Source organism: Doryrhamphus excisus, chromosome 5 (assembly GCF_030265055.1).
Source record: "Doryrhamphus excisus isolate RoL2022-K1 chromosome 5, RoL_Dexc_1.0, whole genome shotgun sequence".
NCBI classification, from domain to species: domain Eukaryota; kingdom Metazoa; phylum Chordata; class Actinopteri; order Syngnathiformes; family Syngnathidae; genus Doryrhamphus; species Doryrhamphus excisus.
Window position 1 is genome coordinate 11,919,124 of NC_080470.1, and position 24,477 is coordinate 11,943,600.

Consider the following 24,477-nt stretch of genomic DNA (forward strand, 5'->3'; position numbering starts at 1 on the left):
CTTTTCATTTAAACGGGACGTATTGTCATGTCCTGTCACATTTAGAATAAAAAAACACTGACGATACATGCTTTCCATTGACATTTACTTTTGGGATTTTCATCATTGCACAGCTATAAATTGACCTTAACCTACTATAAGGGTGTTTAAATTTGCACACTGATTTGTCTACTTCAGTGATACCTCCTGTCCCTGTGGAAATGTTACTTGTTTTTTTTAGAATTTTTTTTTTAAATGTATGTAATGGTGAAAAAAATGAAAAGGGGTAACAAACCTTTTGCTGTGTTACCTATTGTTTGCTAAAATGACAGTTTATCTCCTACAGTACATTTATTGCCTTGACTTTTTGACCTTCCGCCCATGTCTTTATCTGCTGCCAATAACTTTTACCGCAGTGGCTTAAAAGCAAATTACACCTCACAATAGCAGGGTGCGGTTTAATACGACACGTTACTGTATGAGAAAGTGTATCAAAGGCCATGCCATTTTTTTGTATTGTGTAACATGAAGTATGCTGCCCAATCTACCGGAATTGTTCCTGGATTCTTTTTTTTTTGTGGGTTGAAAAAAACTTGCATCCACACTGTGACCGATTAGTACGTTCTAATCCTGATGCATCCTGATGGGAACTGATCACTGGGTGAAAATGATGTAATACGCAAGGCCCACCTATGTGTGGTGCTGTAAGCAGACCCACCGACAGAACCATGTGACACACCAAACTATAGAAGACGGAAGGATGCATGTGTATAAGTCCGTCATCTTCCACTTTTGAAAGTGGAATTTCTTCTGCAAGTTATTTTGAAGAATAAGACAACAAAATATCACGAAAATGTCGACTGGGGTGAGTCAGATATTATGTTGGCTTGTCGTCAAAGCTCACTGAGGAAGAGCAAAGATTTAAAGCACCACCACCCCTTTTTTAAAGCTTCCAGTCTGTTATTCCCACTCAATCAGGATGACAGCGTCATTTCCATTCTTTTGTCCCTGACAAACACGCTCAACTATGTTAACCACACGTTAACCTAACATCACTAACACGATGTCTTTTGTGACAGGGCTGAAATGAAGTCCAAATGTTGTGGGGGGGATTAGGTTCATTTTCATGACAAAAAGGGCCTTTAGAATTAATTCCGGAATATATGTATGCAAATTGAAAATTGTGGTTAGCCCCTAATTCTTGTCTGTGCCGTATGGTATGTATAATTTTTATCATATTTGGTGGTGATTCGGCTAAACACCCTAAAGTCAAACAATGGACAATGCTCAGTATTTTTGAAGCTACACAGCTCAAGTCTATTCTACATTGTAAGATGTCTGCAGTTCTATTAGACTAATGCAAGCCTTGGTCATTGCGTCATGGCTCAGAGGTAGCTAATTTAATTCATTTGCATTAGAAAAACAAATTGAACTGTTCCTCGTAGTGGGTGGTGTTGTAGCCACAAGTCCACAGAGGTCAGTCACCCTGCTATGTCATGCACACTGGATAACAGTGTGTGTGTGTTTGTTTATGAACCAGCTTCTCAGAATAGAACATTTTCACTTGAGTCTCTTCAGACCACTTCCAAGGTGTGCTGCTACCAGCCAATGGATAAATCAGAGACAGAGGGGTTCATCATTGCAGCAGTTTCCCAGTTCCTGTGACAAACCGATCTACGAACTACCGCCCAACTCTAGCAATTGAATTTTATTAGCAGTTATTTTAGTAATACCCTAATTTATCCAATTACACTTAATCTTCAAAAGTAAACCGCCACCAAGGTTTCTGATTAGCAACGTGTCAGAAAACACTGGCATTGGCAGATGTGGCTGTAGGCAACTGCCTGATTTAACATTTTATTAACTCCACAGACATACAGACTGTAGTATCAGTGAGTGAGTGGTCAGCATCCAACAGTTTATCTACCTCTACATTGGTATTCTGATGTTTATGTGAAACTTGTGTGGTTACACTTACCGTAGGGCTGCAATGATTTTTTTTGGATAATTATTAGATAATTACTCCCTCGAGACTCTCTCAAGAACTCTTTCTTCTGCATGCAGTCAAATTGCATACACAGTCATGGAAAAAAATTGCAGACCAGCCTTTTTTCTTCAATTTCTTGTTAATTTAATGGCTGGTACCACTACAAGTATGAAGAAGAATACAATGAACATGACAGCATGGAATCTCTAAAAGCACTCTTTTTTGCAGTACAATGCCATAACTATTGATGTAAGAATGTAAGATATTTTGGTTATTAACCATGAAAACCATGGAAATGGCCACATATATGCTCTTTAAATTACACTCTTACGAGCTATTTTTCATGTCATCATTATATTTGTAAAACAAATGTATCTTTAATTGTGCCAGGCATTAAAGTGAAGGCAAGTCTAATACTTTTTTCAGTGATTGTAGTATATACTATAGCCCTAAAGATGGATGCTGAGGTTCTCACTGGGAGTGACCAGGATGGATAGGATCAGGAATGAGTACATCAGAGGGACATTACATGTTAGAGACCTTGGAGATAAAGTCAGAGAGGCCAGACTGAGATGGTTGGGACATGTCCAGAGGAGAGATAGTGAATATATTGGTAGAAGGATGCTGCGTTTAGAGCTGCCAGGTAGGAGGCGTAGAGGAAGACCAAAGAGGAGGTTTATGGATGTAGTGAAGGAGGACATGAGGGTAGTTGTTATGAGAGAGACAAATGCAGAAGACAGGGTTGGATTGAAGCGATTGGTTTGCTGTGGCAACCCCTGAAGGGAAAAACCCAAAGAGAAAGAAGAAGACAATGCTATTGTAATGAAATGTGGGAATCTCACACTCACCGAATGTTCTGCACTCTTTTTTGCCCTACTAGTTCAACTTCATGGACATTACCTAGACAGTGCCTCTGCTGTCCATATACAAGAAGGCTCTCAATACATTTTGCCTGAATTGCCTCAAGATGCAATTAACCTGCGGCTAATTTTGCATAAACAAATTGTTCAATTGATCAGTTATTATGTCTAATACAAGAAACATTTGCAGAGGTTTGGTGTTGGTTTGTATAGGTGGTTTTACGGCTTTTTTACCACACATATTCTTGCGGTATACAAGCAATGGTTGTTTTTTCATTAGATGTATAGTTTCAGTAGAGCAGAGTCCAACATACCAGTCTAATCTCTTCAGATTTGTGCTGTTTGCGTTTTTTATCAACTGCAAAACAATCTTTATCTCAGCCGTGGTCTCCTCATTGATCAACTGTCCCTGTAAAATGTTTGTACTGTCAAATTTGACATGGCTGCCATACGGTATGTGTGATACAAGCAAGTTTGTTCGATATTGTACGACTAAAAAGAAACAGACAAGGGTTGGGGAAGAAAATGGAGCAGAGGTCGTTTGTCTTCTTTCAGGGAACGTTTGTGTGTGTTCACTGGAGGGTTCACCACAGAGCAGAATTCAGGGGTCAAAGAAGTTCACTGGTGCAAGTTGTTTGTGTTATTACAGCCGTGTGGTTTGATGGGGGAAAACAATTAGCTGTATAACAAGAAGTGAGCTCTACTTTTTAAGAAATATCACATATAGACAAACAACCATTCACACTCACATTCATGACAATTATGGACAATTGGAGTCGCCAATAAACCTAGCATGTTTTTGGAATGTGGGAGGAAACCGGAGAACCCGAAGAAAACCCATGCACGCATGGGGAGAACATGCAAACTCCACACAGAGATGCCCAAGCGGAGATTTTGAACCCAGGTCTTCCCGATCTCACTATCAACCAAGCAAAAATGCGACAAAAAATATGGTGAAACATGAAAGCACCCAAATGTCAGATTAAAATATCACTTTTCCACAGAACTTTGTCATAGAAAGCTGGCTTCTCTGTCCCACTCTGCCACACGGGCTCTGCGAACAGACGGACACCCACTCTGCTTTCTATCAAAGCTTCATCTGCTGTGAGGCAGCCCTTATGATTACAGTAATGACTTGTATATCACTGGAAAGCACAGAGTCTCTCGTCTCAGAGACCAGACTTCATTATGGTATTATGAACTAGCATTGCAAATCCTATTGCCGGCTACAACTTTGAGGTTAATGGTTTAAAAAAAATTGGACCGTGAGTCCGTTTCAGAAGCTTAAAGGGGAACTGCACTTTTTTATTTAATTTTTGCCCATCATTCGCAATCCTTATGTGAAACACGAACACATATTTCTTTCCCTTTTCTGTGCATTCTAGCATGAGAAAATGAGTTAATATGAGCTAGCTAACAATGGAAGTCATGGGAAGTATCTATTTTGATGCTAAAGCCCTCACAAAAAAGGCAACAATGTTCCATTTACATAACATATAAACCCAAGCTACAGCGATATTATTGTAGAAAATTTGTTTTCAATTTATGAAAAAAAAAGTTAAACAATTAATAGATGATACAAACAGAGACTATTTAAAAATGTAACTTCACTGTTCTTCACTGTGACTTAGTTAAATAAAAAAGACAGTTTGTCCTGGCCTATATTTTGTAATTTCTAAGAAGCAAGGTTAAAATATCATTTCGTCTTGCTCTTGTAAATAAATAAATTCCAAATATATTATAGGTGGAACTGACAGAACAATAGTAATGAATAACTAAAGGCATAGTATATGATTATATATTTGTGTAGGATCATGTTAGCTTTGGAGTGGGGGAAAACAAAAGCAGGTTCTGTGCGGGACATTCTCCTCCCCCATCCATCATTTCATCCATCCTCCTCTTCCTGCTCTTCCTCTTTGGCCTCCCACCTTCTTGACAGCTGGCCTGCTGAGCTGCAGATACTTATCCAGGGATAAGAGGATTTAGTGACACAATTGATCAGGCATCAACCTCATTTAGCAAAGAAATTAATGTTTTGGGTGCTGCTTATTGTATGTGTGTGTGTGTGTTTCCTCCTTTCTATAAGAGTTGTTAATTACATGTCTATGTGTTCTATCTAACAAGCTCTACCTGAGGACTTTAGACTTTGCTCTCCTCGGCTTTTGGTCAGTAACAGATGTGGTGTGAAAGGTGTGAAAAAGTGTTTGACCCCTTTCTGATTTTTTTGTAGTTCGTCAGTATGTTAGTCACACATTAATGTTTCAGATCATCAAACTAATTTAGATATTAGCCAATGCAGTTTTTAAAATATTTTTTTTTTATTATTTAGTGAGAAAATAAATAACGACATGGACATGAACCAGAGTGAGAGCCACTGTCCACAAATTGTGGAAACAGTGGTGAGCGTTCCCAGGAGTGGCCGGCCGACCAAAATTACCCAAGAGCCGAGTCACGACTCATCCAAGAGGTCACAAAAGACCCCACAACAACATTCAATGAACTGCAGGCCTTACTTGCCTCAGCTGTCAGTGTTCATGACTTCACCATAATAAGAAAAACGGCCTTCATGACAGAGGTCCAAGGCAAAACCACAAAAACCACTGATCTTGATGATCCCCAAGACCTTTGGGAAAGAGACAAAAGTTGAACTTTTTGGAAAGTATGTGTTAGGGATGATCGAATACACCACTATATATCTGTATTTGTATCTGTTTAGCCATCTAAATTATCTGTATCTGTACTTGGAGTGGGCGGGACATAAACCGGAAGTGGGTGTGGTTTAACTGGAAATGTGCACGGCTTAAAACTGTCGATTATTTTAAATCTGAAATTGACATGGTCTTGATCAGAAGTTGCTCTGTGTATTTTTTATTATTAAGCTACATGTATATGTGCGTGTAAGGGGTCATTGAGACTTTACTCTTTCATTATTTTTAATGAGCTGTGTGAAGTTGGTGATTCATGCAAACATGGCAAAAAGGGAAATAATCTGTCAGCCTTGTTGGCTGTAATTTTCTCATAAGCACCGCGTTCATTACTAGAGGCAGGTTTCCAACTGACTTTATATCCCCAGCAAGCAAGCAAAAAAACACAGTCAGTGACTGATGCACGATCTTGCCCGCTTGTTAAAAACACTGTGTATTTTATGAAACAAATTTAAGATTGCAAGGTGCATACTGCAACGTATTGAGAGGGGTGTCATATTTTAGCACGCTTAAGCCTTACATGCAGAATGCTTGATGCCGCCTTTGTGCGTACCTAATGATGTGACCAGTCAATGCAGGTCTGCACGGCATGTTACGGAACAAGTTTACTAAGTAACTTTAGATATAAAACACATAGAGGCGAGCTGAAGAAAACCTAATAAAGGCATAGAGGCATCGTGACAAACGCTGAGCCGTTTTAAACTTCCCAATATCACTTTGCACGTGAATGTGGCACCGTTGAGGTCCTCTGTGTTTGCCTCTTGCAGAGTAGGTCTCGGAAGAGGCAGTTGCTGTGTATGACTGGCCAATCACATAGCATGAAGAGTGACTGCATAATGAGCATTTTCTTTAAACACGAATACAGATAATGACGAAATGTACTCGTTTCATACGTAAGTGGCAAAAATGCATTATCCGTAAAGGACACTCAGTGATAACGAGGAACCAGCTCACCATTACATCTGGCGTAAGTATGACTTCCTTGATGAATTATGTGCATGTTGTCTTCCAGACTGGATGACAAGAACATTCATTGTGCATCTCTCTGTGCGTATCGGTACAATAGCTACTACCCTAGCTGCATTTAGCTCTGTGAACCAACATACGTTAACATGCACAACTACACAAAAGCGAATTTAAGGTGTAATTCCACAGCCACAGGGTAGGAATATTTTGGTTTTAAACAGATGAACACGGTGAGCGCATTAACACCAACGATTGACACGGACAGTTTTCAGTTTTGGAAGACTTGCTGTGATAGTGGAACCATGTTTTTCATTCATTCATTTTCTACCGCTTTTTCCTCACGAGGGTCGCGGGGGAACCATGTTGTCTACCAAAAAATTCATGGAAAATGTCCGGCTATCTGTTCATGACATCAAGCTGAAACGAACATGGGTTCTGCATCAGGACAAAAATAAGAAATCAGGAAGGGGGCAAGCACATTTTACACCCCTGTATATAGACTAGGGCATTCAGCCACACAACAACCGGTATTGAACAGATGGAAGTTGAAGATCCTTCCTGCGCTGGCTAATCTGGTATATATTAAGGCATGTGTTGTTTTGGAGTCGATTTGCTACTCCCACCCCTGTTGCTTAGCCTTCCTCTGCCCGCTCCCACACTGCTCTCCGGAGAGGAGATATTATTAGTTAGTGGGCCGTGTTGCTTATTGAATTACCCCCACAGTGCAGCACTCCATCCAGCTACCAGCCTGTAATTAACAGTGTGGGGATTTAGAAGGTTTTCTATCTGGGATGTTTCTTAAAACCTGTTGATCACCACATCAGGGTGATGACGCGTTTGAAGCTTTTTTTCTGCCACAAAAGGATTCAACTCTGAATTGTTATAGCTTCTCAAGGGACGATACAATAGAAAGTAAACTTGGATACCCTTTAGAGTACACAGCTTGTATAGCAGTATACATTTAGTACCTTACTGTCAAAACAAAATAATCATCTGCAGTCAAGCATGGTACATTGGTGTTGACGGCACTGGGGATTTGCAGTTCATTGAGAGAAACATGAAGTACAAAATGTATTGTGACGTAGATAAACAGAGCATTATCCCCGCCATTTGGCAACACAAGTGAGTACCTCACAGTGAACATGTCCAAATGGTTTCCAAATGCCTTAATTATCTTGGACATGGAATTCACCAGAGATGCACAAGTTGAGGCCGCACAGTCAAGAGATCTGGGTTCGATTCTCCGCTTGGGCATCTGTGTGGTTTTCTCCGTGTACTCTGGTTTTCCTCCCACATTCCAAAAACATGCATGTTAGGTTCATTGGCGACCGTAGGTTTGAATGTGAATGGTTGTTTGTCTATGTGTGCCCTGCAATTGGCTGGCGACTAGTCAAGTACCCTGCCTCTCCCCCAAAGATAGCTGGGATCGGCTCCTAGTGAGCATAAGCGGCATAGAAAATGGATGCAGGCACAGGTTGAGGCCGCACGATGGCGAGTGGTTGGCCACGCCGTCAGGAGATTCCGGGTTCGAAACGTGGCCAAACCATCACCTTCACCTTTCTCAGCAAGGCACTTTGTTTGGGCTCGTTATTATGTTGTAAAACTGTCCACCACAAATGGCACTTATTTTGCCAGTATGTATTGAATCATTTTTCATCCAAGCTGTAAGTGAGTATATCTAAGTTTATATTCAAACGTATTTCCCCATGATAAGATATACTGTAAATGTACAGGTAAAAATGCTTACTGAAATGTGAGGGGGTGTACTCAGTTTTTATATTTATATAGTATTAGTATACAGACCTAATAAAACACATGCATGATGCATGATGCAATGTAGTGGATCACAGCTAACGTTAAAATTTCGCTGTTTTATGGCTAAATGTTATTCACTGCTTTTTGTTATTCAGTGAGTTGTACTTCCACCAACTGCACGCATTTCCCAGAAATTTCCATGTACACGAGAGCTGCAGTCAGACAGACAGGACCTCTTTTTGCTTCAAGAGTTTGGCAACCGCTGACCTTTGGCTGGCGACACCCGCGGTCAGAGGGTGTCCTTCACTGCTCTTGTCTGTTTGCTCTCAAAATAGATGCTTGCACGAGCTCACAGTGCTGTATCGGTTTGGCCGAAGTCAACCAGACGAGAAATCAATGGAACAGATCTGGAATGGAGGCTTCATAAGATACAGTTTATCTCTATAGAGTGATGTGACTGCTTCTCTGTCTTTAAGGAGGTTGTAATTAGAACTTCAGATGATCGAAAGTTTAAAGCCACACTATCATGATTTTTTATGTCGGATTGTTGAGCTGCAAAAGCAAGGCCTCTTGCAGTGCGCCATTGCTAATGAGATCACTGAAAAGGTTTATGGAATAAGTACGTGAAGTGGTAGTCACAAAAAATGTCCACAACCCTAAGCCGGAAGATCCGACTGGCTGTCCTTCAAGACATGGGATCTTTGGCCCAAATCAAGGTTTTTACTGGTGCCATGTACATTCCAATAACAATAACGCCCATGATCGCTTTCAATGTTACTGGCATGACAAGGAGATCCTAAATTGCTTTCCACATGTCACAGTAAAGGGTCATTAGCGTCATTATGACCTTGGGTGCTTTTTCCGTCAATGGAACAACGTAGCTTCAGGTTTTGCAGGGTGCAGCTGGCTATCTGGAGCTGTTGCAGGGGCATCCCTCATGACTAAAGGCCATCGTGTCTGTGTGGTAATGACTGACTATTTCGACAGGACAACGCTGCAGCTCACAATCTCTGCCTGACAAAGGACTTTTGGACCATTCAGTGTGTTCCCCTGATCTAAATCCAATTGAGAACATTTGTGGATGGATGACCAGGCTGCTTTACAAAAATGGAGTTAGTTTCAGGCAGTGGGTACCCTCTATGAAGCCATTTTCACCACCTGAAGTAACATTCCCAGTAAACTCCTGGAAACACTGGCATGGAGCATATTCAAACCGATTTTTGAGGTGATGGCTCAGCTTCTCATTACTCAGTACTCACTCCCATTTCTTCTTTTTGTATTTTGAAGTTCTACTTATACACAGGAAATTAAGGAGGACTTTTTCTTTCCTAAATTGCTGACTGTGCATAATATTGTGCTGATGTCTTAAGTGGCCATCATGACTGATAGTGAAAGAGTTTATTCGTGGCATCACATTTCCAATAAATGTCAGCACTCAAAAATCATTGTGCAAGCATGATCATATTTCTGTGGTGAATTATATGGCAAGTATTATTTACTGTAAAAAATCAATAACATCCATTTGTAGATTTTGTTTGTCTGAACGAGGGATTGACTCAATTTAGGTTAATTGGCGACTCCAAATTGTCCATAGGGACGAATGTGAGTGTGAATGGTTGTTTGTCTATATGTGCCCTGATCTAAATCCAATTGAGAACATTTGTGGATGGATGACCAGGCTGCTTTACAAAAATGGAGTTAGTTTCAGGCAGTGGGTACCCTCTATGAAGCCATTTTCACCACCTGAAGTAACATTCCCAGTAAACTCCTGGAAACACTGGCATGGAGCATATTCAAACCGATTTTTGAGGTGATGGCTCAGCTTCTCATTACTCAGTACTCACTCCCATTTCTTCTTTTTGTATTTTGAAGTTCTACTTAGAGCCTACTTAAAGGGATAGTTCTGATTTTTTAACATGGAGTTGTATGACACCCCCATAAACAGTGAAGTCCGTCAACAGCGACTCACTCCAGGCGGAGCGCAAAGTGATACGCCAATTTGTGAGGTCTAATTTCTTGTAGTAAGCAGTTTTTGTGATGCAAATGTATTATGCTTTTGAACGCTTATTGTTTTGAGAGGCCAAACACTTTACTTAAATGTCCCCAGCAACTAGCTGGAACTACTTTCCTCAGCACCGAATCCGACCAGAACTCGGCTCAGTGGGGAGTGAGTTGCTGTTGACAGTCTTCACTGCTTATGGGGGTGTCATACCCAACTTCATGTCAACAAATCCAAACTATCCCTTTAAGATCCAACAGTAAAAATTGAAAGTTCTTCAAATTTGATAAGGTGTGTATTACTGTTAAACATCATAAGATCTACTGTAGTAAGTGGTATAAGAGTTGGCTTTTATATACACATCGAAGTGGAATATATTCACAATTAAAGCCTGGAGTGAATTTTAATTGTTGTAGTTCTCAAATAAAGACTGGAAAAGCAATTCTCATCACAAGCGGTCCAGTTATATCAATGTAGGCAAGAGTTGAAAGTTGCTAAATTGTTGGCTGGGCTCGTGATCGACCTTGTTGCTATTTGCCCGACTCAGCGCTTACCAGAATAGAACTCGAGTTTTACAAGCCTTGATGAGAACTTGTCATGCGCATAGAGAAAAGTGTCACTGTGCAAAATGAAGACATGGTACATGCTGTACAGTGGTCGTCTATTACGTAATCCTGCTGCACAGACGACTCTGCACTCAGTTGCATTATGAGCTTGTATGTGTGTGTTGAAAGGTACGGCCCCAAGGTATGTTTACCTTGCAGGGATCACTCAACGCTTTATTGGAGAAAGTAGAAGCTGATGAGTAAGGCTGTGGAGCTAAATAGGAAGTTGCAAAACTTTGTGTTCCCTTAGCATCCAGGGTGGGAGCAAATGGCCTGCATTCAAATACATTCTTCTCTCTTTCACAATTATTCGACATGTGAAAGTTGCATTTCAAGGAGTTTCCACGCTAAGTCAGCTTTAATACTCATCAATACACAGGAAATTAAGGAGGACTTTTTCTTTCCTAAATTGCTGACTGTGCATAATATTGTGCTGATGTCTTAAGTGGCCATCATGACTGATAGTGAAAGAGTTTATTCGTGGCATCACATTTCCAATAAATGTCAGCACTCAAAAATCATTGTGCAAGCATGATCATATTTCTGTGGTGAATTATATGGCAAGTATTATTTACTGTAAAAAATCAATAACATCCATTTGTAGATTTTGTTTGTCTGAACGAGGGATTGACTCAATTTAGGTTAATTGGCGACTCCAAATTGTCCATAGGGACGAATGTGAGTGTGAATGGTTGTTTGTCTATATGTGCCCTGTGATTGGCTGCTGACCAGTCCAGGGTGTACACTGCCTCTCGCCCGAAGACAGCTGGGATAGGCTCCAGCATGGCCGCGACCCCTGGGGGATAAGTGATATAGAAAATGGACAGATGGATAGTTCTCTTGTTGGGAAAGATGGCGAGGAGGGGAGTGGGCGAAGGGCAGGGGACGCCATCTTCGTACTTTGGATGACTTCTTTCTTGATTTCAGTGGTGTTTCTCACCTTCTTTCTCCAATTTAAGAAACGCAAGGCCAGTGAGTCACCAACACGTCAGACGGTTTGTTTGGGCACTTGTTTCTACAGTATGTTACAGTACAGGGTATACAGACTAGTTTGTTATGTGCAACATTGTATGATAACTGAGACAATGCCCGAAAGTTGGCAAAAAAACAAATAATATTATGGTATAGAAAATTATAGAGGAATGTTTTCTTACTTTAGCATGTTAGAGATTATATCATTTGCGTCTATTGCATCTGTGAGCATCAAGTTGCGTGACGACAACCTTGTATGGTACAGCATTTGTGACCATGTGCACTAGTTGGCATTTGTGGCAATTTAGGCTGGCCTCACAAGCTACAGGAACATGCGTGAAACGACACGTTGGTTCGTTGATTGACATATTACTAAAGTAGGTCATCTGTGCAAATGCCAGCCTGTCAGTTCACATCAACAGATAGATCCCAAGCAAGATCGTCTCCCTGGGACCTAAAATCAGCAGGGCCTCACTCTGGTTTTGATGCATAAAAACATATAAATATCACCTTATGCAATGTTTAGGACCAAATCTGGTATTAATATTGCGTATGTGTTCTGTACTGTCAAGTAATCAAGAGTTTATTGAAAAGTAGAAACTGTTTTTAATGCAATGAGATTTGTGTAACTTGTGTTACAATCAACTTATAGTTCAATAATTTTTATGTATGCCACATTATATTGAACTAAAATTTTTTGATAGATAAGATTGACACAATTAAGTGTCAATTAACTATTGACATAGCTAAACTTAAAGGGGATCTATTATGCTCATTTTAGGCCCTTTGTATTGAATGTTGATCTCCTATAGCGCAGCTACACACGATAACTCACACAGAAAGCTGTCTAGATCTTCTAAAATCTGCACCTATTGTAGCGGCATTTCCTTTTTTTCCATTTTTAATTGAAGATGAATGGATAGATGGATGGATGAGTGGTCATCCAGCAGCTTTATCTACCTCTGCATCTGCTTCAAATGTTGTGGGTGATGGTGTGAAAGTGTATTACAGTGTATTACACTTGGTGTACTATCATTTCCAATAAACTCATCAGCGGTATTGCAATTTGCACTCGTATTTGCTACAATATGGCCTCCGATGCTGCTGTGTTGTGCAATATACTTGTTAATAAATGAACATTATGACTTGTCATGGATGTTTTATGTTCATTTATTTGTTACTCTGGCATAAAATAGAGCTTGAAATACCGTTCTAAATCAGCATGCCACTCTCCTTTGTCTTGCAGACTCTACAGGGCCGATGACCACGGCCCACCCTCACCCACACTCGCATCTCCCACCCATGGGCGGCATGGTGGGCCACCCATCCGTCATCAGCACCTCCAGGCACCTGCCTTCGCCTATGTCCAACTTGAACTCCCCAATGAATGGCCTGACCTCGCCGTACTCCGTCATCACCTCATCCTTGGGTTCACCCTCCGTATCGCTGCCGTCCACGCCCAACCTGAACTTTGGACCGCTCGGCAGTCCGCAGGTGAGGGAAAAGTGTGTAGAATTGTGAGGTTCTGCTCACCCAAAGTTAGCTGGGATAGGCTCCAGCATGGCCCCGCAACCCTTGTGAGGATAAGTGGCATAGAAAATGGAAATGGTTTTAACACATGGGGGAAAAAGATTGTCTAGTAAAAATGCAATTATGGTAAATGTGATATTATTGTGATATTATTACTAATATCATAGTGCTGCCGTCTATCTCATATTTGCCCAATATTGTCCCAGCTGCTCTGCGAAGGTTTCTTCTCTCTGTGACTGATCCAACGTAACGTCATAAATAAACCGATAGTTTCTCACCTGCCTCTTCACAAAGTTTGCATTGAATCTCAATGTGCCACCCCCGCAGTTTGCACTGGTATCGCAATGGTTGGTGCGTATCTCTATCTAAATGAACATAGAACAGACATAAAAGTAGTTGCAGAGAGAAAAGAACAACATCCATGTTTACTTGAGTTCTTTCCACATGTCCTTATGCTCTATTTAACTCTCAAAAGGGATGCATCCTTTGTATGATGCTGTTTTGTCATTTATCCAAATATGGTTCGTTTCAATGGAGAGTCTTTCCAGCACTTATTTGTGTGTGTGCAGCTGTATATACAGTATATAAAATAAACGTCAGGTTTCCCCATTTTCTGTCTGCCACAATGGACCAAGAGAGCTAATGGAATGAACAACAATATTGTGTGTTGATTGCCCACAAACATATGCTTCAGAGGCTGAATGGGTGCCAATGCTGCAGGGCCCTGCACGCAATGTACTCTCCATACACTATAATGACAGTATGGATCCATGCCTTTAAGGACAGTCGGGGTTAATACCATGTCATGATGAGACTCTTTCTGACCATCCATTAGGTCATTGGGTCATGTTGAATATTTGTTCACTGGTCATGTATGATATCATTTAGCCTACTCGGAAAAGTGGGACATTACCTTTACTGTATGCATGTTCACAAAGTGTGTCGTGATGTATTAAATAGTTGTCAAACAGCGGCTTTTACTTCCAACACAACATACTAAGCCTTCATTGTTAAATTTTACACTATGATTGTGTCATGTGCTTTCATGCAGACCACCAAAGCCAGAAAATGGCTTCAGACTCCGATTAAATTATCACATTTTGTGACTAAAGTATAAAACATTGCGAGTAAAATCTACTCACGCACGTACGACCAGATAAAAGTAGTCCCACTAATGAAGGACGCACTTGTCACTTATTAGAGTCAGTCATTTTCTACTGTTTATCCTCACGAGGGTCGTGGGCGTGCTGGAGCCTATCCCAGCTGTCTTTGGGCGAAAGGCGGGGTGCCGAAGCCGAGAATTGAACCTAGATCTTACAGATCTCCTGACTGTGGCCAACATGCAGTCTCAATTTGCACTGTTGAATCTTAATGATGTTCAAAGTGAAATGGGAAACAAATGGGATTCAAAATTTTTTGAGTCCCATTTACAATTTACTTTACTTTGCAAACAACCATTAAACGTGGAATAGGCTATTCATCAATGGACCACAGCCTTTAAAAGACAGAATCTTGACAAAAATGTCACAATCTCTTGATGGCCAAGGCATCAACGGTCGCTCTGTTGAGTTGCGCAAACAAGGCCTCTAGAAGTGTGGCATTGCTGCTGAGGTTGGACAAGTACGATATTACTCATAAGTCATTTGAAACTTCTTAAAATGGTTATGGAGCAAAAAAAAGTCAAGTGGTAGAGCCAAAAAATGTTACCAGGCCTAAGTCAGGGGATCCGATTGGCCGTCAAGACACGGGATGATCCTTGGCCCAAATGAAAGTTGTTCCTGGTGCCAAATGTAGTCCAATAAACATCAGATATGCGAGAGAAGGGTTTGAAGAAGATGAGATCACCAAACACTGGACATTGAAAGATGGAAGAAAGCTTCATTCTCTGATGAGAAAAAACGTAGCCTTGATGGCTTTCAGCGTTATTGGCATGACACGGAGGTCCCACGTGAGTCGTTTTCCACACAGCATAGGTGATTGTTGTACTTCAGTGGAACAGTGGAGCTGCAGGTTGTGCAGGGACGTCAAACAGTAATGGCTGTGTGGAGATGTTGTGGTTGCACCCCTCATGACTGCCTTTTTCCAACAGGAGGACTAGGCTGCTGTTCACATTGGCCACTTTTGAGAGAAGAGGCATCAAATGCTTGCTATGGTTGAAAATTGTGACTTTTCATGGCGTCATGAAGGACAAACCTCCTTCCTCATGGATGTGATACCACAAGATGAGCTTGCCCCTTGTATGTGGCCACCACTGCATAGAAGAAAGCTTTGCTACACATCTTTATCTTTATATATTACTTTGGATGTGACATATGGCATCTATTACGTTGGATAGTGCAAAGTTATAGTTTCTATGTAAAACGTGGATAAAGTGCACAATTGTGCTTTTAGGAGCCTCTGTTGGATACAGGTATGGACAAGCATAGCAAGGTTTACTGTCTACATTCCAGGATCAAGGATGTGGGACCTCCGAGGATTATTTACAATTGGTGAAAAATATTAGAGTCACGGAAAAATTATTAGACCACCCTTGTTCTTGTTCATTTTAAAGCCTGGTACAACTGGTACAAAAGCCTGTGTCCCTTTTGTTTGGACAAATATAACGATGAAAACAAAAATAGCTCATAAGAGTTCAACTTTTTAAGCTATTGATGTAAGACCTGAAGTGATTTTGGTATTATCAAGAAAACCATTGAAATGGCTCATGGTGGTCTAATAGCAAGGGTGGTCTATACGACTATTAGAAGGGACCTGGCAGCTCAGAAAGATCTGAAAGTGAGATGCAGGTTCACCTTTGAATGCTGTATGTTCTTCGTAGCATGTGTTGTATAAAGAATGCATGACGCATCAATAATCCATACACGCTGCTCCTAGGATGTTGTTATATGTCTGGAGCTAAATTTGTTTAGAATTGTATTGTGTACACTTGTTAAATGAATTATTAGAGTGTGCTGCTCACAGGGAAAGTGGGCGGCGTGAATGCTCATTTAAGAAGAAGTGATCCCCTTCAGGGCACGTGCAGTATGCTTGTGGAAAGCTGGCAGGAAAAATCCCACGCATGCTCGTCCCTTCGCTGGAAGGTCACCGACACTGCCACCGCAGAGGTCTGGGATGGGTCGGCCATTAGAGGATAGTCAGGAGGAAGAGTGCACATTGTAAATAAGTGATAGCAAAAGCCCGAGGTGACGTGTATGGGAAGCGTGTCCTTTATGTCACATTACATCAAATATATAGGACATGAGGGCATGTGTGGGTCAGCCTTTTCCAGCAAGGATGTAGATGTTTGCGCATAAACAGCTAGAAAAACAACATTGTTTGGCTCTTGTCAGCATAAAAGGGTCAAAGGACAGGAAAATGATAAGGAAACGGTGACGTGTACATGTACAAGGAAAAAACAGCTATTGATCGACTGCATTTTGCCAACTAGTCAAATTTCCCATGAAGTCAAATTATGAAAGACAATTATTAAGTAGGCTGCACGGCATCCAAATGGTCAGCACACAGCCCCACACCTAGGAGACCCGAGTTCAATTCCACCCTCAGCCATCACTGTGTGGAGTTTGCATGTTCTCCCCGTGCATGCGTGGGTTTTCTCCGAGTACTCCGGTTTTCTCCCACATTCCAAAGACATGCTAGGTTAATTGGTGACTCCAAATTGTCCGTAGGTATGAATGTGAGTGTGAATGGTTGTTTGTCTATATGTGCCCTGTGATTGGCTGGCGACTAGTCCAGGGTGTACCTTGCCTCTCGCCCGAAGACAGCTGGGATAGGCTCCAGCACCCCCACACCCTCGTGAGCATAAGTGGTAGAAAATGAATTAATTATTAAATAGTGCAAATGCTTTAATTATAGAAACATTTATTTACCTAAAGTGCATTGGAACAGAATTTTCTTTTATTTTTGGAGGAGTACTGAAATTGCTGCTTGAGGGAGTGATCCCAGTCAGCCATGCCTTTTTGTGGTCAGCTCGGGTCTTCTGGTATCTTCTTTGCAAACTAAAGGACCTTGACCAATGAGATGAGCCAGATTCTTCATTGTCATACTCAAGTGTGAGGGTGCTGTCATTCATTAATTCCCTTTTACAAACAATGTTTTATTGTTAGTCATATAGGACAAAGTGTGGCCCTTTTCAGCTCAATGTGGATCACATACTTTTATCTCTGAATAAGCAAAGATTCCGTTTTTCAACTCTAGTTCTACTTCACCTCAAAAGACTCACCTGCAACAAGTACTTAAAGTTGATATTGTGCCAGCAACATCTTCGGAGAGATGTAGCATCCAGACACAGGCACACAGTCCTAACACACCACAACAGCAATACTGAGCCCCTCTGTGGCTGCTGCCGTCTCAGGAGAGGCGGTCGCTGTGTGCAACTGGCCAATCACAGTGCATGAAGAGTGAATACATATTGAGCATTTTACCGTTTAAGCACCAGCACTGTTTCAAAGGTATTGTATGATATGGAAACAATACCCAACCCCACCTAAGTTACCAAATATGGTTCCTTGCCAGAGGCCACTCAACTAAAAACACTCAGAATTAAGTCAAAAAGTCATGCTAACCTAAATGCAATGGAACTCTGATGGATGCAATGCAATGCAATACAATGAAATGTATTATTGTTCTGCTATGTCAAAATGAGACAAATGTGACAAAAGGTTAATAAAACAGCACTGAGACATCCTATTGGCACTGGGATGAATTCATCAATTTTGGACAAGAGCAGTCCAAGTGAGCTCATGTGTGTGCAAAAGTCAAGGCTTTACTCAACAGCTCTTATTATTAGCCACCGAGGACGCGTGATTGCCCCCGCCTGTCTCTGCTTGACAACTACACAAGCATGTGACTAATCTTTGAAACCAAAACCATGACAAGACCGAGCATGTGATCGCATCCTCTGACAATTTCATAATAAAAGCTTGTGTGACTGAGAGAGGGGGAACAAAGACAAGGAAGTAGGTCACATGTCACGAGGTCACCGTTCACTTTTACTTCCTGTCCTCATCAGCTCTATTTTGCGTTATGTCAGATGAGTTCGATGAACAGCGTCAGCAGCTCAGAGGACATCAAGCCTCCGCCAGGCCTGCAGAACCTGGGGAGCATCAACTACCAGTGCACCAGCCCGGGTGGGATGTCCAAGCACATCTGCGCAATTTGTGGGGACCGCTCCTCGGGTAAGGGCGGGGGGGACGCTTCATCAGCAAAAACATTCCTTCAGTAAAGATGTTTGTATTTGTGCAGGTAAACACTATGGCGTCTACAGCTGTGAAGGATGCAAAGGCTTCTTCAAGAGGACTGTCCGCAAAGATCTCACCTACACCTGTCGTGATAGCAAAGAGTGCCTGATAGACAAGCGCCAGCGCAACCGCTGCCAGTACTGTCGCTACCAAAAGTGCCTGGCCATGGGCATGAAGAGAGAAGGTAGGTTACATTTATTACCCTGGTTATGAATGTGTACATTTAAGACTTGGTTGACTTTTAAAAAAGTGTTTAAAACACCTTACAATATTAATTCTTGTGCCTTTAATTAATGACCATCCGTCCGGCAGCATACAAAGTAATTAAAATAAATTGCAAACAACTGAAATAATAAAATATAACAATCTATAATTAAGTAATGATGAAAGAGACATTCATTAATTATTACATAAAATACTATAGGAGCATTAATATTAATGTTGTATTTTATTTTATTTGTCAATAAAATAAAAAATAAAAAACTACAATAAATAAAAGCACAATTTTGCAAAGAAATGTAATAAAAATACTGTACAAAAACTGTTGTTTGCTGTTCCGGGGTTTTCTTTTGTAATTTCATGTTCTACAGTCTTGCTTTGTGTCCACTTCCTTTAGTTGTCATGTGCAGCCGCTTCACACCTATTGGCCAGCAACGGGTCAGAACTTCGTAGGTTCATTGTCAATACTACATACATAAATTGTGTGATGTCAGTATTTGCCGCTTCTTGGTCTTAGTTTACAATCCTTCTTGTATTTATTTATTTTATTTTTCACAGAGCCTTTTTGCTCTTTCACCTTTTGTTTCCATTTTTGCTACAAAGCTGTGAGTTTACTCACAACTGTGTCTCTGCATACTGGGGTCACCCTGTGGTTTTCTCTGAGGAGTCTGGTTTCCTCCCACATTACAAAAAACATGTTAATTGGTGACTCCAAATTGTCCATATGAATGAATGTGAGTGTGAAAATCCTGTAAATCCAGTTGATCTGTTCCAGAAAGCCAAAAATGTTAAAACAAAACGTGTTCTTGTAGTTTTTAAATTATAGTTGTCCATGCAGACAATTCAAAATGCATATAAATGGTGAATGAAAGGGATAAATGAGCATATAAGGTTACAGAAAGGTGGTGTTGGTGGTTGATCTGGCTACCTCATCGTGGGAACAGTCGCGTCTTCCCTATCATTTATTATTGAAAATGCATTTACAATTATTTTAATCAGTCAAAACTATAATTGTAAAACTAACAATTAACAATTTTGAGACTTTGCAGTTTGGACATCCACGGTATATGTGATGTCACTGAACTAACCCTGGTGTTCAAAATGCAGCGGTGCAGGAAGAAAGGCAGCGGGGCAAAGAACGGGGGGAGAATGAGGTGGAGTCCACCGGAACTTTCAGCGAGGACATGCCTGTGGACAAAATCCTGGATGCCGAGCTGGCCGTGGAGCCCAAAACTGAGACGTACACCGATGGCAGCACCGGCAACTCGGTAAGAGTTGTAGTTACACCAAAGTTGGAGTTGGAGTTCTTTTGTTAATGGCAAGTTCACTTGGTTCACAGTAGCGGAGAGAAGGGAGCAATGTTGTTTTGAAGCCCCGGAGGTGTGGCGGACGTTAAGCGTACTTAGTGTACGTATTACGTCATGTTCTCTGATTGGTTTATCGCTGCCAGCGTACTTCTCATCGAGCCTGTATATCACAGAAAGATGGAGCGGAGACATTGCTGTCAATTTATTGATTTTTTTTGTTGTATTAGCCTATGCATTGTAAATGTGCAATTTGCAATACAAGCGCTGGTTACGCAAGGAGGGATTAAAATGTCTTCCTTTCATGCATGACTTGCTGATTGAGCCAAGCAATTTCACAGACTGCATTAGTCCACATTTTCATACTTTGCACTTTACTTTGTTGTTATATGGATGTTTGTGCTCCATAGAAATATAGAAGTGTGCAGCTTTCCAAATTGTATTGTTACCAGTGTTCATTCATTCATTCATTTTCTACTACTTATCCTCATGAGGGTCGCGGGCGTGCTGGAGCCTATCCCAGCTGTCTTTGGGCGAGAGGCGGGGTACACCCTGGACTGGTCGCCAGCCAATCACAGGGCACATATAGACCAACAACCATTCACACTCACATTCATACCTATGGACAATTTGGAGTGACCAATTAACCTAGCATGTTTTTGGAATGTGGGAGGAAGCCGGCTCGTGCCAAGCATGCACGAGGAGAACATGCAAATGCTGCATCAAACTCGGGTCTTCTAGTTGTGTGGCCTGCGCGCTAACCACTCGTCCACCGTGCAGCCTGTTACTTACTTGAATTCTAACCTTCCTAGTGTTATTTTAGTAGTCTGTTGATTATTACTTTTGTTGATACAAAAGGTTTTGAATAAATATGGCACTATTTCTATGAATTACACTGCATAATACAGATGCGCGGTGGACTAGTGGTTAGTAAGTGGGCTTTGTATCTCCGGTGGAATATCTTTGTGTGGAGTTTGCAAGTTCTCACATGCGGATCTTCTTATTGTGGCTCTCTTTGCAGAGTCCCAGTATAATATAAGCCAACCATGAATACAAAATGAAAAGAATGTTGAAAGATATTTTCAAAACAAGCACATTTTCTGAAAACTGGTCATTTACTTAGTGGTAAAAAGTAGGCCTACACATGTATACCAGTGGTCATCCCTACAGTCTAGACCCGCACATACTAGACTCAAATCTACGACCAGATAAGTCCACTGATTGGGAGTTATGTCAAGAGCTAAAAGGAACAGGCTGTCAAACACATCCTAAGGCGTCAGGTTGTGAAGTTTAATCGACGCATTATCTTTGTTTATAAGATGTGTTATGTTTTGCAGCTCTCTGCTATTTTTCTTCAGTGGAAGAGGAGGCAAAATGGTTCTTTTCATAGTAAAGGTTATTAACCCCTGCGCTACAAGATGTTTGGGGTAACTGAGATCTTAAGTTCATACCAGTAAGCAGTCCTAATTCGTTTGAGAATATTGTTCCATATAAAAAAAACAGCACCAATACAAGATGGCTGATGCCTAAAGTAAAATCATAAGTGTTAAAATGATCTTGCTCAAATGTAAGGGATGTTTTTATGGTTGGTAAAAGGTAATTGAGGTCAAAACTCAGATATTCAGACTTTCTTTCATGATCAAAGCGTTGATCCTATTTGTTTTTTGCATGATAGTCAATACAAGAGGTAGCTAAGGTAACGTCATTAGCATCTCCTTCCCAAATGATGTTGATGTGATCCAGGATGCACACAGCTGGCCAAAAACATTGCACAAACCAGCCGGAAAATAGCCCCATGTTGCACATCATGACTTTTGTTCTGGTATTCCTGCTTTGCTCATAGACCAATGACCCTGTCACCAACATCTGCCAAGCAGCCGATAAGCAGCTCTTTACTTTAGTGGAGTGGGCCAAGAGGATCCCACACTTCTCTGAACTCCCCCTTGACGACCAGGTCATCTTATTACGAGCAGGTAATCCTCATCATCATCATCATGATCATGCGTGAGGGCGCTAATTATACAAAGTGTATTTTAAATGTTATTCATATACACTATGGAGCATTTGAACATGGTTTCTCTTTAGGGTTGTTGCTCAATCATGAACTGAACATACAATATTTTGCTTTTTTCTGATAGGCTGGAACGAGCTGCTCATCGCGTCTTTCTCCCATCGCTCAGTCACGGTGAAAGATGGCATCCTGTTGGCCACAGGCCTGCACGTACACAGGAGCAGCGCCCACAGTGCTGGAGTGGGCTCCATCTTTGACAGGTGAGGAGCTAAAAAAACAACATCTTGACAAATATTGTTTTATGCACTCTCTCAGGACAGATGCTTAATTTTTCATGAGAAATACCCTAAATGCAGTAATCATGTAGCAACGTTTATCTAACCCAGGGGTTCTTAACCTTTTTGATGTTGAGGCCCAATTTTTCAGTGCAGACGTGGCCCGGGGGCCCATTAAATATTAACACTGGATAGATTTAATTGATCTCATTCATTTGTTTTCAATAATAAATCAAATCCACTTCACAAGCTAAAATCTGAATAAAGTTTAATGAATAATAACATGACATGATAAAATGTGATCATCACAATGATTTTTATCTGTGGAAGCTGCATTGTTACTGAGCGTCCCATGGATAACATACAGTAGCATAGCGGCTAGCCTATCTCTGGTGTCTTACGTACGTTTTTTTGTGGCCCTTTCAGTGGTGCTTGAGGCCCAAGTTTGGAACGCGGCCCTATGGTTAAAAATCACTGATCCCCACAAATACGGGGGTTAATTGGAATTTAAGAGGGGCTGTTCCAAAATGTAAAACTCTTTCATTATTTTGAATTTTAGAATGTGTGAAGGAAAGTATTGCTCTCTTTGACCACATAATCATGTATTAACAAGTAAAGCAGGACACGGGAACGGGATCTGGTTTGTAGGTCAGCATCTTGGTTAGTGAAGCATCCGTGTCTGGGCGACCCTGGGGAAAATGTGAAGTGTCTTTGTGCAAGGACTCAACAGCAATGACCGGGATGGAGGAAGCACAAGTCGAACTGGGAACACTCAGGTTACTGGATGACTGAGTTGCGCTGCCCACAAATGCAACTACTGCTATGTTGTGGTGTTCATTTAAAAAAAGACACCAGCAGATTGCCACAGCTGGTGACACGATTTTTTTTATTTTATTTTTCAAAACAAATCAATTAATTAATTTGATCACACCAGGCAGCTACAGGTGACTTGGCACTTAATTGAATAGAAGATCTGTGCTCTGCTAAGTGACATTCTATTTCTATGTAGTTGTTAAATTGTTTCCTTGACAACCCACACATAGGCTACATTCCAACACACATACAGCGCAATTGTGCTGCCTAGTGGCAAAGTTTATACATTACAGTTTCATCAACCCTCAACTAAAAAAAACACCAAACAAAACCACATAATCAGTGTTATTAATTATGTCTTTTGCATACGACAGCAACCGTGAGTCGAACAATCTATAGCTTGTGTGCACTTGCTCTCCTTTGCAGAGTCCTGACAGAGCTGGTGTCCAAAATGAAAGACATGCAGATGGATAAAACGGAGCTGGGCTGCTTGCGAGCCATTGTCCTCTTTAACCCAGGTCAGTGCCCATTTTTAACCCATTTCTGAAAACATCTGTTTAGTGGTGGACATGGCCTCAGAGTGACTGACTTTTCTTTTGTGAATATGTGAATGGAAGACCAAATGTGCGATTTGACAAACAAAGGTGATGTTGTAAAAAAAAGAACATTGGAATTAACAGCTGCGACCCTGGGCAACTTCTGAGATATATATGTTTTCAAATTAAAGCTACAAGATGGCACTAGCTACATTTGAGGTATTCTCAGTGGTCAGCATCCAGCAGCTTTACAGTATCTGTATTACAGTACCTCTACATGCGATTTAATGGGTTGGTTGTGTTGTTGGTCCCTTAAAATAGAAAATGACTCCTGTCATATAGAGAATCTTTGCTGTTTTAATGCAGATTTGTTCCAACATTGGTTCTGTGGCTGCTCTGCTTTGTAGTATACTTTTTAATAAATGATCATGTTGTCAAAGAAAGCTATGTTCTTCCACTTTCTCATGTACCCCCAATTATTGTTGGGTTTTTTTTATGTTATTATACAGTATAATGAGTTTTCAGAAATAACAGCTCTCTAATTATCGCCTGCTTCCTGCTTCAATTCTTTCAGATGCAAAAGGTCTGTCAAACCCAATGGAGGTGGAGGGACTGAGGGAAAAGGTCTACGCCTCATTGGAGTCCTACACCAAACATAAATATCCAGACCAGCCGGGCAGGTATAAAACCACAACATAAATGCAGATTTTTCTGAAATGAACAA

At 41.0% G+C, this 24,477-nt stretch overlaps 1 protein-coding gene across 1 annotated transcript in view; it reads left to right on the forward strand.

Moving 5' to 3' along the window:
• Nucleotides 1-24,477, forward strand: part of rxrgb (retinoid X receptor, gamma b) — a 37,791-nt gene that overhangs the window by 12,802 nt on the left and 512 nt on the right. The window contains exons 2-9 of the mRNA XM_058072204.1: nt 13,075-13,322; nt 18,388-18,532; nt 18,600-18,779; nt 19,922-20,082; nt 21,962-22,091; nt 22,257-22,389; nt 23,644-23,735; nt 24,328-24,433. Coding sequence (XP_057928187.1) covers nt 13,075-13,322; nt 18,388-18,532; nt 18,600-18,779; nt 19,922-20,082; nt 21,962-22,091; nt 22,257-22,389; nt 23,644-23,735; nt 24,328-24,433 — 1,195 coding nt within the window. The remainder of the gene's footprint in view (nt 1-13,074; nt 13,323-18,387; nt 18,533-18,599; nt 18,780-19,921; nt 20,083-21,961; nt 22,092-22,256; nt 22,390-23,643; nt 23,736-24,327; nt 24,434-24,477) is intronic.